The 16,110-nt window shown below is 36.3% G+C and overlaps 1 protein-coding gene and 2 long non-coding RNA genes across 3 annotated transcripts; 2 read left to right on the forward strand and 1 right to left on the reverse strand.

Annotated features, from left to right (window-relative positions):
• Positions 1-2,738: 2,738 nt before the first annotated feature.
• On the reverse strand, positions 2,739-4,544 carry LOC110942857 (tetrahydrocannabinolic acid synthase). The gene has a single exon (XM_022184618.2). It carries the CDS (start codon positions 4,542-4,544, stop codon positions 2,931-2,933), a length of 1,614 nt encoding a protein of 537 aa, XP_022040310.1. The 3' UTR covers positions 2,739-2,930.
• Positions 4,545-7,851: 3,307 nt separating this feature from the next.
• On the forward strand, positions 7,852-9,782 carry LOC110938658. The gene is made up of 6 exons (XR_002591564.2): positions 7,852-8,093; positions 8,331-8,393; positions 8,468-8,542; positions 9,133-9,243; positions 9,355-9,374; positions 9,521-9,782. It is a non-coding gene; the product is annotated as an uncharacterized LOC110938658 (long non-coding RNA).
• A 3,957-nt stretch (positions 9,783-13,739) lies between these two features.
• Positions 13,740-14,238, forward strand: LOC110938659. The gene is made up of 3 exons (XR_002591565.2): positions 13,740-13,814; positions 13,947-14,003; positions 14,107-14,238. It is a non-coding gene; the product is annotated as an uncharacterized LOC110938659 (long non-coding RNA).
• Positions 14,239-16,110: the final 1,872 nt, after the last annotated feature.

The following is a 16,110-nucleotide window of genomic DNA, read 5'->3' on the forward strand; positions in this document are numbered from 1 at the left end:
TTTACCCCTTTTTAAAACCAAGTTCACTATAACCAATGGCTCTGATACCAATCTGTCACACCCCCAAAATCCACCTGCGGATAACACCCGCTTCGAGGGCGTGACTGACCAGGATCCAGCCACCAATTATACTGAGCATTTAATTAATAGAAGAAATATTTAAAATCCGAAGTAATTAACAACATTAGAGTTTAGATTCGGTAATTAGTTTAACAAAACAGCGGAAGCATAAACCAAAATAGTTTTAAAGACAGTTCATTGATCAAAACAGTTATCCCAACACACGGGTTTGACGAACACTACACTTCCCCAAGTAGCAGCTCCTGAATCATTGGTTACCTGCAAAGCATGCAGTAAGGAGTCAACAATAATGCTGAGTGAGTTCACTAGTTGTCCAGTTTTAATTACCAAAAACTTGTTTCACCGGTTAATTTATCCGTTTATACATGCCCTGGGGAGCTACCCCAAAAGTTAGCGACTAAACTGTTTTTCCAATACCGAACACTAGGTAACCGTTGCGTATCCGCAGGATGCCCCGATGTCAATGTTCTATCATCATTGACGGATTTCTGAGTCTATTAGTTCACGCCCGTCCCAAACCAGGGCACGGTGTGAGGCTGGTAAACACCTAAATAGCGCTATCAACTAATAACCCGCTCGCCTAACCCGGCGACTAATCGGTATTTGTAGTAGGGACTTGAGTGATAGAGTTTCGTTTAGTGCCGTTAGTTGCAATCCGTATAAACAGTAATTAACCAAAAGGTTTCCCAATACCCGGGAAGGAAAAGTAAGTTGTGTTCCCAATAACCAGGGAAAGTATGTAAATGGTATCCCCTTTTACCAGGGGATAGGATTGTCCAACAGGTTTCCCAATACCAGGGAAGGAAAAGTAAGTTTTGTTCCCATAACTAGGGAAGGTATGTAAATGGTATCCCCTTTTACCAGGGGACAGGGTTGTTTTAGTCTCGTGTCCCAAACCACCGGGACGCATGCTTTTAAGTTGTGAACTCACCTTGGGTTGCTCGGTAGGTTTAGGTTACTTGTCAATCACGTTGGTCACCACGTCCTAACATGGTTACCGGTATAGGTCAGGTTCGGTATACAAGTATTCACGTAAAACTTACACAGAACTAACATGTATCAAGCATATAAGTAAACAGTGGGTTAATGGGCCGGCCTAAATAATTAAGCAGTCAACAGCAACACATAGTTCATTTAACAGATAGCCCAAGTTAACACAGAATGGCCCAATAACCAGAATGGACAGCCCACTCGCAACCAGCTGGTCTCGAGTCGCAACCAGGTGGTCTCGGCTTGTCACGCTGTGGTTACGAGTCGTAACCGTGGTCTCGAGTCATCATGTTTTGGTTGCGAGTCGCAACGGCGTGATTTCGAGTCGCAATCTCGTGGTTTCGAGTAGTCATGCTGTGGTTGCGAGTCGCAACTACGTGGTCTCGAGTTGTCTTGCCTTGGTTGCGAGTCGCAACGACGCGGTTGCGAGTCGTAAGCTGTCCCTTTCACGTACACGTGATGATGCAGATGCAACAGTCCGAAATTGTACCATGTATTCAGACCCAGATTAGGAAACAACCAATAAGGTTTCACTAACACTTTTCCTAAACTGACCAGCAATGAAAATAGATCAAACTTTGCCATTTTTACATCTTCAAGTCATATTCAAACAAGTTCATCTTATGTTCATCATTTTCTAGGGTTTTCATGCCAACATAAACACACATTTATGAACCGAAAATCACATATTTCTAGCAAGATCATCATGCAAGAACAAGAAACACACATGTTTGTAGCCGAAATCTCATATTTAACAACATCATTTTGCAAGGACAATGAAGCATAGATTGGTTAGCCATGAATACTCTTAGACTACCATTTTCTAACCATTTTTAAACATGTTACCACATATTGTCAAGCTTTACGAACCAACCTAAGAATCATGCATCTTGTTTCTAACCAAACATTTCTAGTTCATTTATCACACATAATTTCTACACACAAAATAGAACACTAACCGGTTTGAGAAGAAGAAGCCGTAAACAAGGAAAAGAACCGAGAAGATGGAGTGTCCGAGTTAGTGGTCTTGACCGAGTCCTTGTCCGGGATCCTTGCTTGAACCGAAAATTGAAAGGGATTGGGGTGTGTTGTTGAGGGTTTCTAGTTGAGAGAAAAATAGTAGAAGTGTGTTTGTGTGTTGTGTATGAAATGAGGGAAAGTGGGGAAAGATGGGGTATATATACCAAGGGGTGTTTCGGTTTGGGCTTGGGGTTTCGGCCCAAGCCGGTTACGGCTCAACGGCCCACTCGAAACCGAGTGGCCCACTCGCAACCGCCCGGTTGCGAGTCATGGTCTCGACTCACATACATTTATATATATAATACGTACATTCAACACACATTAAGCAAATATAGATCACGTTTTCATTTAATAATATTTATATACACAAAATATTACAAGGTGTTCGTTCGGAAAAACCTCGAGTGTCACATTATCCCCAAGTTTTAAGAACTTTCGTCCCGAAAGTTGAAGCAGCCACTGCCAAGCTAGCGTGTTTTAACGGGGTGTCACAACATGTTCTTTGTTAATCTGTACGTTTTTTTACTTGGTTAATGTGGTGTTTATTTGGATCACACGTTTCTCAACAATAATAATTATTTTTCCTTCCAAACAAGAATAATTAAAGACGAGAAAAACCAAAGTACCGAAAACAAACTAAAAAATGGTTTACATGTGGTTTTCATAATACATTCATATAATCAATCAAAACAATGATAAAATTTTCAAGGACAAGAACTGGCAGAATAAACAATTAAACTTCCACACACACACACACTTATTCATTGCAAATTTACTAAAAAAACCGTCATATTATTTTACATGCTTTGAACATGTCTTCGACTAATCAGAACAGGCGCTTAGTCGAAAACTGGTATGCTTTGTGGGTGCCTAAAGAAATTCTCCGGGTCCACTTTAGCCTTGATTCGAATCAACTTTTTAAAATTTTCCCTCTTCCAATACCTCTCGCCCCAAACGCTTGCTTCCTCATAAGTCTCACTTCCAACACCCAAATCAAGATCAATGTAGTTCACATACGCCTCCCTCGGGTTCTTTGATACGTACGGCTTCAAAAACTTATCAAACCTTCGCAGCCACTCTATCCGTTTGAGTGATGCTGGGGTCGTGTCTGAAGTTTGATCAAGAAAAAACACACCCTTAAACAGCTGATACAAAACCCCAGCTCTATGAGGATACGGAATTGCTGTATCCGAGTACTCCTCCATCTTCCCTCCAAAAGTGTATGCAATCAACAACTCTGATCGGTCGTTTTCAAACATCTTTCTCCAGATCTTTCTGAGCCCCTTTTTAGGGATAGGAGTCCTGACATAGTCTAGTTTAACTTTGTAGTTCCACAGCCTCCGGATGGCAGATTTGTTAGCTATAGTTTCGGTTGGGGTCGAGCTTGTGAATCCCTGATCTGCTAATACAAGGCTTGACTGGACCATGCTCATTTCTTCGCAATTCTCTTGCTTCACCTTGAGCTCAGGGAAGTGTTTGTCTAGCAATGTAAGCAGTGTGTCGATTTTGCCAAGATAAAGTCCTTGAAACAACATTCGTATCGTTTTCTTTGTGGTGTTGCCTATAAATTCACTTGATAGCTGAACTCTTATAAGCAAATCCGGATCCATCCTTGGTGCTACATATTGATATTTATAAAAAATATCTGTCCCATTTTCTTCAAGTGTTATATTCACTCCAAAAACAGTCACAATCTCCGGCACTGGAACCAACCTCAGCTTCCATGCAAGAACTATTCCAAAGCTGGAAGCACCACCACCGCGAAGCGCCCAAAACAAATCTTCACCCATCGACTTCCTATCCAAAATATTTCCATTGACATCCATGAACAGAACATCCAAAACATTATCCGCAGCTGTCCCATATTTCCTCACTAGGTTTCCATACCCACCGCCGGTGATGTACCCGCCCACACCCACCGTGGGACAAACACCAGCTGGGAAGTACAAGGTGTTGGTTTTTTGAGAAATTCTGTAGTAGACTTCACCAAGCAGTGCACCAGCCTGGACCCATGCAGTCTTGTTTCCAACATCCACATCTATAGACTTCATGTTGACAAGATCAAGCATGACAAAGGGAACTACAGCAGAAGATGAGACGGCTTCGAAATCATGTCCTCCTGACCTGATCCTGATCTCATATCCATGTTTCTTGGTGCAGAAAAGAGAGGCTTGGATCTGCATTTCGTCGATGGGAGTCACGATGACGGACGGTCTAGGGGTGGAGGGTTTGATGAACCTAAGATTGTTTACTCTAGCTTGCCAAATGGACTGGAAAGAAGAGTTGAGGGGAGTGAAAATGAGTTGAGAGATGGAGGTGGCATTGTTGGTTTTGGATTGGAGGCAGCTTATGAAATCTTCAGAATCATCAGGATCAATGGGAGATGAGGCTCCCAATAAAACATAGAAACAAAGAGTTGGAAGCAAAAAGAACACAAGTTGAGATTTTTTCATGTTTTGATGAGTTTGATGCAGTGGAGACAAGTGTATTTATACAGGCAGGAGAGCCACAAAACGCAACAAAAGACCATGTGTAATGCTACAAATTAATATATCCAATTCACCATTGACTTTTTCCATGTTTATTTTATTTCACACGACACAACCATTCTATTTTAACCTTCTTATTGTTTATTTATATTTATGTAAGAAATGTTTTTCGTGATTATCATTATTTTATTTCATATAGAAAAGGATGTATTACAGGAACTACAACTTTAAAGGGTGGTTCAAATTTAGACTAATTTAATTACACCGTGGGGTATGGTGGGGTTTGGGTTGAGATTGGGTTGGGGCATTTGTTGACAAGTGGTTTGGTGGGGCAGACATAGGGCGACCCATATTTAAACAGGGTATGGTGGGGCGGGGGTTTGGGGCGTGGGTTTGGTGTACCGGTGGGCTGTTTGTTAAACAACAAATTTAATTTTTTTTAATATTTTTAATTAAAGAAAATTACATTAAAAAAAATTCCTAATGTTTAATGGTAGTATCGAACAAAATGTAGAAATCGGTGGTGGTGGCCGTCGATAGGCTCTTCCATAACAAGCTCTACAATCGATACTTCAAACGCACATCCATATTCATGGCACACGACGAAACAAATCAGTGCAATATCGGCGATCGAGTATGTTTCTCCTATTCTATGTGATTAATAGTGTTTGATTATGTAATGTTATGGAACCATAATTTGTATTTGGATTGAAAATAACTGCTTGATGGTTATGAGTTCATCCTGTTTGATCATGTATGTTAGAAACTAGAAATTATCACAATATGTATAGGCCATAGCAATAGCAGAATTTCTTGAATGAAATTTGCCCTAAACATAAACATAGCCAAAACAAACAAATGCATTCCAATTGTTGGGATTTGTGGAGGCTTCGACCTAGTGGCAACCGACCCTAATACGCTATTCGCTATAGCGGGCGCTACACTCGCTATTTACAACTACTTTTAGCAGCTTGCCTAAATTGGCGTCTTGTTACTTTGTGTTACTAAAGTGTAAATTACGCCCCGCTTGCGGTATGCGCATATAATGGATATATGTGTGATTCTCGATACAGTTGGCTTTGATAGCATGGCTTACAATCCTAGGTATTGCTATGCATCCTTGTTTTACCTTTCAATTACTTAATAAGCACAACATATATACATTAGTATACCAGATTGTTAAGCATCATTTTAATTTTTAGTTCTAACTATGTTTTTTATGATGTAATTCCATGTAAATTTCTGGAATTTTACTTGACTTCAGTGATATCAAGACTTTAGGATCTTTTGAAGGATCATGTAAATTGTATCACTTTTTATATGGGCAGTGCAACATCATACTGTGTTGATTACAATAACTGTGATGTTTATTACTAGATTAAGTCTATTTTGTTCTGTGCCTTGTTGTTGTTTGGTGTTTGCTTTTTAGTAGCAGTTTTATTAACTCTTAGTCAATATGATATAACGCCTACAACTAAATGTGTGAAAGATTAGTCGTAGAGGTAAATCATTAACAATCTTTAAAGGAAATGGGTCGATTTGGATTATATTTTTAAACAGGTTATTTGGATCATATAATAGATCAACCTACCTACTTGTAAATGGGTTAGTTTGGGTTATGTATTAATTATTAAATCAGCCTTCTACTTGCATACCGATTGATTTGGGTATTAGTTTAACTCAGCCTATTTACTTATAAACAAGTCGATTTGTGTTGTATTTTAACTCAGCCTATACACTTGTAAACAGGTCGATTCGGGCTGTATATTAAAACATCTTATTTATTTGTGTAGAAGTCGATTAAGTTATATTTAATAGATACCCATTATGTATTTCATTTATCTCAACAAATACATACATTATATCGAACAACCACCATCTTTCGCCAAAAACAGTAAGTTAACTTGTACTTATGTATGGATACAAGTAGGGGTGTTCATCTAGTTTTTTCTTCGGGTTTTGGGTTTTTCGGGTCGGGTTGTTCGGGTTTTTGTCTAGGAAAAATTGACCCGGTAACCGACCCATTTAAAGTTTGGGTTAGTCAGTTTTGGGTTATTCGGGTTAGTTTCCCTCTCCACTCTCAAACGACACAACCCAATTCAACCATAAGCGAGTGGTTCAACCACCAAAAGTTGTTCAATCTCCTATTGTGAGTGGTTCAACCGATGCTTCAACCCCCCTTCAATTCGTTGTCAGTTAAAAAGAATATGTATATGTTCGGTTTATTAGATATATGTGATGTTGTGTTTATTTGAATTAATGTAACTATTTGTCTCATTATTTATCTTTTGTTTAATTGATTTAAATGCCGATTCAATTAAATCTTGAAAAATAACATCATGTTGAATCTGCGTTTTAATTTTTCTCACAATACCATCACGTTGCTTAATTCTAAGTTAATTTGTGTGTAATATGATGGCGATGGATATTGATTCTTGAGTGTTCAGCCACTTAGTCTAATACTATGTTACATTGATATTCTTTATCACTTAATCATGTTTTAATCATTGGTGGTGATGTATATTGATGAGTTATCAGTTATCACCTGGGTAATTTTCATGTTTAAGCATTGGTGGTGATAGATATTGATTCTTGAGTGTTTACCTAGTTAGTCAATTGCTATGTTATATTAAATTTTTTTTTGTCACCAAATCAAAACCTAGGTACTTTAGCATCTGCGTCTTAAGGATAGTTTGGTTTATTTGACACGTTTCCATTTCGTTCATACTAATTCTGAAGGTTGATGCATGTATGTCTGCAAGAGTTGCACGAGCTAGTACTGCTCTTAGTTATAACTAGCAACACATTGTACATTCTCATGTCTAAAGTTTATTTGCCATGTGGTTCCTTCTTACTAATTGTCTTCTTTTCTCCAGTATTCACCAAATGATATACTCAATTTGTCAACGTTTTTAATTTGTGCCACAAGTTAATGTCTAAATGCCCCTTAGCATGAAAATACAAGAGTATTAGTTATTTTTTTTTTTTATCTTAACAGTTGATGTTTATACAAGAAATTAATGTGTCCATTTTTTTTATCTTTGTTGATCTCTGGGTTTTAAAAGCACGCTTGAGGCGCGAGGTGCACTAAGGCCAGGCCTCAGCGTAAGTTTATGAGAACGAAGGGGGTATTATAAGATCACAAGATCTCAAGGTATGTAAGTTTAGTGATTTAACTGTACCTTTGCTTGTTGTTTCAGTACTTTTGTTATTCCTATTTATTGATTGTATTTTATTTTAGATGACAAGATGTGGCTAACAAGGATGAGGAGAATGAAGACATGGATGCTATGACAAGTTACATTTTATTTAGCAAAATGAATTACTTCTTTTGGTGCCTGAGTGCCCCTTCTCTTCAGTCCTCTCTGCTTCTCGTTGCCGCCCTTTCTTTGCTAGACCGTCACTAGCACATTATTTGGTAGTCGCTGCCCCCACCGGTGTGTAGTTGATTACTTGAAGAAGGCGGTTGGGTGCCTGCAGTTCTGGCATCGTAGAACGCTTAAAACTAAAGCGGTATGCTCATTCTCTAAATGGAATTTAGGGTTTATAATTAATAGACATTATAACACTTGCCATTCACCAAGTTTTAAAAGCTAGTGCGTCCATTCATCATTTATCTGCCCATATTGAAGATCATAACTTAACAACTTTTTGGTTTTTTCAATTTTCAATTCTTAGTATTTAATAATGTGGTAACTTGTTTTGTTTGGAAATTATAAGTTGTAACAAGTGCTATGGATTATATGATAGGTGAACTAGGAAGGAAGGTAGCATGGAGAGGCCCACTTAGAAGAATTTCCAAGTTTGATCAGGGTATGGATTTTTTTCATCTCTCACTTGATCTTGGCATGGATTTAAATTCTTTTACTGATATTTCTTTTTTGAAGGGCCCCGAGGTCGTTGACAAAAATAAAGAGATTTCTTCTCGCAACAAATTCCTTGGCTTGCTGAATAGAGATGATGTAAGTAACCAATCCCTTTTTGGTTTAAACAAGGTTTTTCTTATGGATTAAAATAACATGGGAAATTTGTGGTCACTAGATTGGTATACTGATGTAAAGTAGTAAGAATATTATACTGTTGTTAGTTTAAGATCTTTAATATATGTTTACTGATGTAAAGTAATAATAATATTATAATAATAATATAAATAATACATAATAATGGTGATTTATGATGATAACAAAACAAACTTGTTCTAACTACATTCGGGTTGCACCAATAAATTCTTTTGTTTGAGTTTGTTGGGAAATTGTTTATGTTTTAATAAGCATGTATATGCGTTTCTTTTTCCTTTCTCTGTTGTACAACCATCATCACATGCTACTTTGTTTGCATCAATGAACTTACTTAATCTTGATTTCATAAAACTTAATATAAAGAAAATGCATTAAGTAGTATGTGTCGTGTGAGATGGATTACATGTTAATTTCAATCGATAGATAAAAGACTTAATTAAGGTCGTTATGGGAAGCTCAACTGTGAATTCTTTATTAGGAACACAATAAGAGCTGTACATAAATATTCAGTAGATTTTTCTTTGTGGTTGTAGGTTTTCTTTAGTTGAGCGAGATACCAAGGGTTGTCATTGATTAACCAAAGTCGACTTAATTGAAACTGATTGGTTATCATTGATAAATATGATGACACTGCAACGTAAATTGTAAGTTCTTTCTAGTTTTTCTTTTTGAAAAGTTTGTTTGAAGAATCATGTATTTGTTGACGTTTAAAAGTTAGTTGCCTGCTCTATGGCTCAAATCATTTGGTTATGAAGACATTCATTTTGCAATTGCGGTATGATAACAAACTGCACATATAATATATGGTTTTTGTTATGTTCTTTCTGTTAGTGTATTGGCTATTGTTTTTCAACAAGCAACTTGTATTTTTGGTTAATTGGTTTCTTTTTTTTTTTTTTTAATTTCATTCCCTTTTTGAAGGAACATATGAAGAACTACAAATCTTTAGAAGAAGATGAAGTGATTTGGTTGATCCTTTTATCCTTGTAATGAACAAGGAGCATGATGGCTACATTTGACTTTATGGAAGAGGTGTTACTTTAAAAATGATGAACAAAATGGGAGATGGTGAGGAACCATACATGATACATGATTTCGGGCTTAAGCAATAATTCAAAGCCAGCCTTGAAGTTAAAAAGACACAGTTGCTTGAAATTCAAGAAAACCATCAAAAAAAAAAAAAGCAAAGCCAGAAGCTATATAGAAAGATTTTGACAACCAATGAGCAAACTTTGAAACTACGATGCAAAGTATCATTGAAAAACTTTCTATTAGAGTTCTTGAAGTTCTTAGAGATGAGTAGAGGTTTCCGTTACATTTTATCATTGTTATTTTGATTAATTGTTATTATGAGTCTAGAGGTATTACGATAAAAGATTATTTATTATATTTATGTTATCATTGTGTTTGTGTAATTAAGATACTATTGTATATTAATAGAAATTTTTATACTTCAAAAGACAATTCTATAGAGTTGCATTTGACAATAAAAAGGTTACATTTGTTGTTACTAAATCTTAAAAAAATGTTGCATTTGACGTAAAAAAAAGTTGCATTTTAGTGTAATGGAGGTTGCATTTGAGATAACAAGGGTTGCATTTGACTGTTGGAAAAGTTGCATTTAAAGGTAAAAAAGTTGCAATAGCATGTAAAAAGGTTGCATAACAAAAAGGTTGCATTTGAATAGTATATGCAACCCTTTTTAAAATGGTTGCATTAGCTAAGAAAAAGTTTGCATTAGATCTAATGCAACTTCACCTAATGCAGCTTTTGATAAAAGGTTGCATTAGGTCTGATCCAACTTTTTCAAGGCCTAATGCAACTTTTTAACAGGGTTGCATTAGGTTCATTTTCTTGTAGTTTGTTTTTTATCTCTTCTCTCATCTCCAAGACTAGTTGTAACTCGCCACCCTATAGGTGATCAATCGGCTGGGATAGAATTTTCAAATCATCACGTCTTTGTCTCAGGGCATCTCTAGCTTCTTTGTTCCTTTGTTGTTCGGCCCTTTGTTGTTGGAAGACGTTGAATGTATCTAACTTGGATGAAATGTCATCCAACTGGTCGCTGTATATTCCCCTACGCAAGCCCGAACTCCCAGCTGAAGGCGATGCCGTACCAGATCTTGATTTTTGAGCATGCCTTTTTGCGGCATCTCTTCCATACTCAGGCCGGTTTGGGCTTGGCGAATCATCCAAAAGGTCCTCAAACTCTTGATCTCGTGCATCAGATTGGGCTTGGGACGAGGCCATTGACCTTTTGGAAGACGTGTTACTTTCGCTACCACTGGGGATATTCGCCCACTTTGGATGGAACTTACAAATCTCCCAACAATGCATGAAACGGAAGTCGGTCCCTACATTTGATTTGAATTGAACCAATGCATTCATCACAATGTCGGCTTCGGTTTCACCACTTTTTGGGTTTTGTTTTGCTTTATTTAAAAACCCACTATATTTTGTAAGTTGGCTGCTTATCTCGCTCCACTTTGAGGATAAGCTATCGTTTTCATGATAAACCTCTCTTTCCAATTCTTTATGGAATATTGTACTAACCCCTTGCCACAAATGGGTTCGATGTTGAGAATTTCCTACTTTTATAAAAACAAAATTTAATATATTACAAAGTTATATAAAAAAACCATTAATATAAACAAAGTTTATTAAGAATACCTAAAGTTGCACGTTGAGATTGTTGAAACCAACCTCTCGCCAATGCAACTTCTTCAGGAACGGTCCATTTTAGTTGTTTTCTCTTAGCGGTTTCAAGTGCTTTATCCGCCTCAGTTTTTTTCTTATGGCTTCTCTTTTTTATGGGTTTCGATGCGGAAGGACCATCGTTGCGGAAGGACCATCGTGTGGGAAGTTAGTAAACAAACAATTCCCAAGATACGATGCATAACTCGCTTCTTGGGGCATAAAAGAGTGTATCAAAAATGGACGAGGCATTGGATGAATGGGTGGTGGGCTAGGATTATTTTCTTGGAATGCATACGGATGGTTCGGGTCAAAAGAACGGTTATGAGGATGCATTTTTTCGTTTTGTAGAAGGAGAATTGAAGATGATTATAGAAGATGTGGTTGAATGTGGTAAAAAATGGAAGAAAAATGTGAGTTTTATAGTGGAATTTTTTTTTTAAGATAGCCGTTGGCCAACGGCTAGCCCAACGGTTACTTTGGTTTGTCCACTGAGAGCCCGCCATGTCAGCTTGGCCAGACCGCCCCACGCCCGGCTTGAAATCCAAGCCCCAAGGGCCACGCCCCAACCCAAGCCTACCCGGAGTGGTGGCTTGGGCGTTTTCCCCCAACCCACGCCAAAACCCTCGCCCCATACCCCACGGTCTTATTATATCACATTATTTCAAATCACTATAATTTCGGACCTCACTTTTTTTACAACACTAAACTATTCCAAACCACTACCTTATTATCCATCCCATTATCTACTTTCCTTTTAGTTAATCTATTTACTATCTATGTAATTTATTTACTTAATTATAATATTTATTTTTATTTAATATTAAAAAATAAAATTCATAACAAGATAATTTATGTTTTATTTATTTTATTTTTTATTACGTTATCTTATATTTTTATTTAATAATTAATTCAAATAAAATAGTAAAAAAGAATATTTGATTCTTAAGACGACTCTTTGTCAAACGGCTACTTTTGCAATGACTAATTTTTCATATGACTACTTTTGCAATGGCCAATTTTTTAACACCTGCTTTTACTACGACTAGTTTTTACCAGCTATAAATTCAATTCTTATTTCAAGTAACATATGTACTTTTGAGTTGATAATTCACTACAAAGATCTATAAAAAAAGGCAATAAACCCTTTGACCAAAGAAGAAAAGATGACTCTGGTCAACTTTTGGAAGGACTTATACGATAACAGACGAGTGGCCGAGTCAATTAGAGAACCCTTGTTTGAAGAACTCCGTCAACGTGTAGAAGAAACCAATTGCTCTTCGTACTCCACTTTGTCAAATTTTCATATTCATATGGTACCATCGTACGTTAAAAAATATTGTATTTTACTATATATATATATATATATATATATATATATATATATATATATATATATATATATATATATATATATATATATATATATATATATATATATATATATATATAGGATTAGGTTCAAACGTGAACAAAATCACAAGAGTGAACTGTGTGAACTTATCTGGACCCTTGATTTTGTAGATGATAGATCTTAGATCTTAGATCAATGGCACAATTGTAATTAAAGGTATAATAAATTTAATTTAAATTTTAATCTAAAGGGTAAAATATGAAACTTTCATATTTAACATATGGAAACTAATCAATACGTTTGTCATTTGTAATCCCCTAAAAGTCTCTGTATCAGTTTCAAAGACAAACACTATATAAAAAAAAATCCTCTAATGAAAATAATCCATCTCGATGAAGAACAACTGCCGGATGACTGAATCGCCGTTTCATTGTCGGATCTCGATGAAGAACAAACTGTCGGACGACGAAATCAGGATCCGAATCGAACAAACAGGTGAAGTTCGTTGGATCCGAATCAAACAAATAGGTGAAGTTCTCGATTTAAGAATTTGATTTAGGGTTTTTCAGGCGATGAAACTGCCATTAATGTACTGTTTGTAGAAATACTTGACCCAAACCCACCCCTAAATTTTCAAACTTTGGTGTTTATGTTTCAATTGGATTTTGATTTACAGAATGTTCCCATCTAGTTTGAGACTCAGTTTTGTATTGAGAATCTTCATGAAAATTATGAAAATGGAATTTTCAAGAAAATCGTTTAAAGTGGAATGCAATCTGAATTTGGGAAATGGATTCTTAAATGATTTTCTGGATTTCAAGTATGAAAAGTTTGCATCTTTTGTACTACTTAAGTATATATAAACAGTTTGTATCTTGTCTTACATTGGGTAATTAACATCTTAACAAATTAAGTCTCTTTTTCAAGGGAATGTGAGTTACCGAGTTTAAAACTTTAAGTATTGAGTATCGGGAGTAATTCATGTAATGCACTAATGTCTGAATGATGGATTGATAGATGAAGTTTGTGAAGCCACTCAACTTGTACCAGGACTTGCTAAAGCTGTGTGCTGTGGATCGAGGGCGATTTCTTGGTTTGGAGGTTTCGTGATAGATATGTTGGCCTCGCGGTTTCGGATTTCGACAATAAAGTTGCTTCACCATTAAGGTTTAAACTTGTTACAATTGCACAATTATTAATGATATAACTAGTGTAATAATGTCACTCTACTTTCTAGTATATGCTTCATACTTGCTTGCAGTATGCTAGAGATAATATTGGTCATTTTATATGCTGCAGCGTTTTAGTTAGGAAGAAAACAATATCGGTCTGATGGCTCTTGATTTCGAACATCTGGTTAGTTTACCAACTTCTACTTTATTCCTAATGGCTCTTGATTTCGAACATCTATTTGTTTTTTTCACCTAAAATTTGTTATTTTTGCGTCTTTTGTGCGCAGATATCAAAACTGTCTCTGTCTGCCTTTATTGTTGGATACCCATATGAAAACATGCAAAAGAACAGCAAAAATGCAAGTGTCTATATCATATTGTAACTTCACCTTCTTGTTTATTCGGTTTGAAATTCACGATCTTATTTCTCTTTCTCTATCAGGCTACCCAAGTATTTATTCTCTATCAGAATACATATGTGTACATCGCGTTAAAATCAGAATACACATGTGTACATCACATTAAAAACAGAGCAAAATCAGAATACACATGTGTACATCGCGTTAAAACCATGTGTATTCTGATTTAGCTCTGGTTTTAACGCGATGTACACATGTGTATTCTGATTTTGCTCTGTTTTTAATGTGATGTACACATGTGTAGTCTGATTTTAACGCGATGTACACATGTGTATAGCGTCTGTTTTTGTGATATCTCAGATTTTTTTGTGCATCGAATGTGTAAGGATGTTGATGTACACTTGTGAATTATGCAAAGTATTCGTTGCTGAGGTTTTTTTTTTTTTTTTTTTTGCTATTATAGGAGATGTCGTTAACGAGAAAAGTGGAGATGGAAGGTCGATAAGGATGATTCACGTATGAGGTCGATAAGGATGATTCACGTATGTTCGTTTGCTTGGTCGAAAAGGATGATTCAGCATACAACATGGCGAATAGTTGTAAAAGATTTTTTTTTTTTTTGTTTTTTCGATTATGTTGGGTTTATTGTTTTTATGAAACTGGAACTTGTAATTATATGTTTTTTTGTTTGGTTTGGAAAACATTTATGGAACTTGTAATTTGTTAAATATAAAATGCTTTACAGGTATTGTTTGTTTCTATGTATGTATTATGTAGCTAATTACACATATGTACGATGCTGAGTACACATGTGTACTGTTCTATTTATATATAAGTACACATGTGTAACACCCCGTGTTTCGAAAGTCAAAGTCAAGATTGAAGTCAAAGGAAGAAAAGATCGCTAATCGCGATCTGTCATTCCTTGCTCAATTACTGTTTCGACTTCTTTGACTATGGCTAGTCTATTTTATGTTTTTACGTTAGTTGTATTATGTGGAGTAACTAGTTATAATTGAAGTAATCGAATTGTTTATCGCCACGAACCGCTTTACGACTGTGAATAATAGGAAGTAACAATGCGATGAAGTTAATTAAAAATCGAACTAATCTAATCTACATCATGCTCGCAAACTCGAATATACGCATTTTGGGTTACTGTTATACGTGTATGCGTGACTTATGTGTTACTTGTGCATGTTTATTTATGTTATATGTGGTAATCAATCGAATCGCAATCGAAGCGAATCGAACTCGCAAATCGAATACGAAACAAGGATGAATGTATGTAGATATAGTATGATAATTAGTGGAGAAGAGACAACGCGCGATATGAGTGGTTGGGATTAAAATTAATTTGAATAAGAAACTCTACCGCATTCGCATCGCTCGCAATCGAAATCGAAATATCAAAAATCATCGCACCGAACACTCGAATCAGGCAACTGATCGATCAGGCTACCAGCCGATCGACCAACCGGCTGATAGGACTGCTGTCCGATCGGACAGGCTATCCGATCGAGCTGCCTGGCCGATCGGCCAGCACTTTCCTCATTTGGAAGCGTATAAATACCCCTGTTATTGTCATCATTTCCACTTTTGGAAATCCTCTGACCGACCAGCTCGTCTTCTTCACCTTTTCTCAGATTTCTCACGATTCCGGTAAGATCTCGTCCTAAATCTTGTACTTTCTTGATCTACACGCACTCCTTCACCTTTCTATCTTATAAATCTTAACTTTTAACCGTGAAATCACCAAGATTTAAGGTTCTAGGATGACGTCATCATGTGTTCTTGAAGAACTTCATGTTTTGACCTCAATCCACCAAGAACAACTTAGATCTAACCGATTTCCACATAAACAAACAAAGATCTCTAGTAGATCTAAACATTTTCACCAAAGAAAGGATCGAAAGATGGTTTTCCAACTTT

Source organism: Helianthus annuus, chromosome 6 (assembly GCF_002127325.2).
Source record: "Helianthus annuus cultivar XRQ/B chromosome 6, HanXRQr2.0-SUNRISE, whole genome shotgun sequence".
Classification (NCBI taxonomy): Eukaryota; Viridiplantae; Streptophyta; class Magnoliopsida; order Asterales; family Asteraceae; genus Helianthus; species Helianthus annuus.

Bases quoted from the DNA above. Each gene is read 5' to 3' on its own strand.
- LOC110942857 (XM_022184618.2), bottom strand. From the start codon at position 4,544: ATGAAAAAATCTCAACTTGTGTTCTTTTTGCTTCCAACTCTTTGTTTC.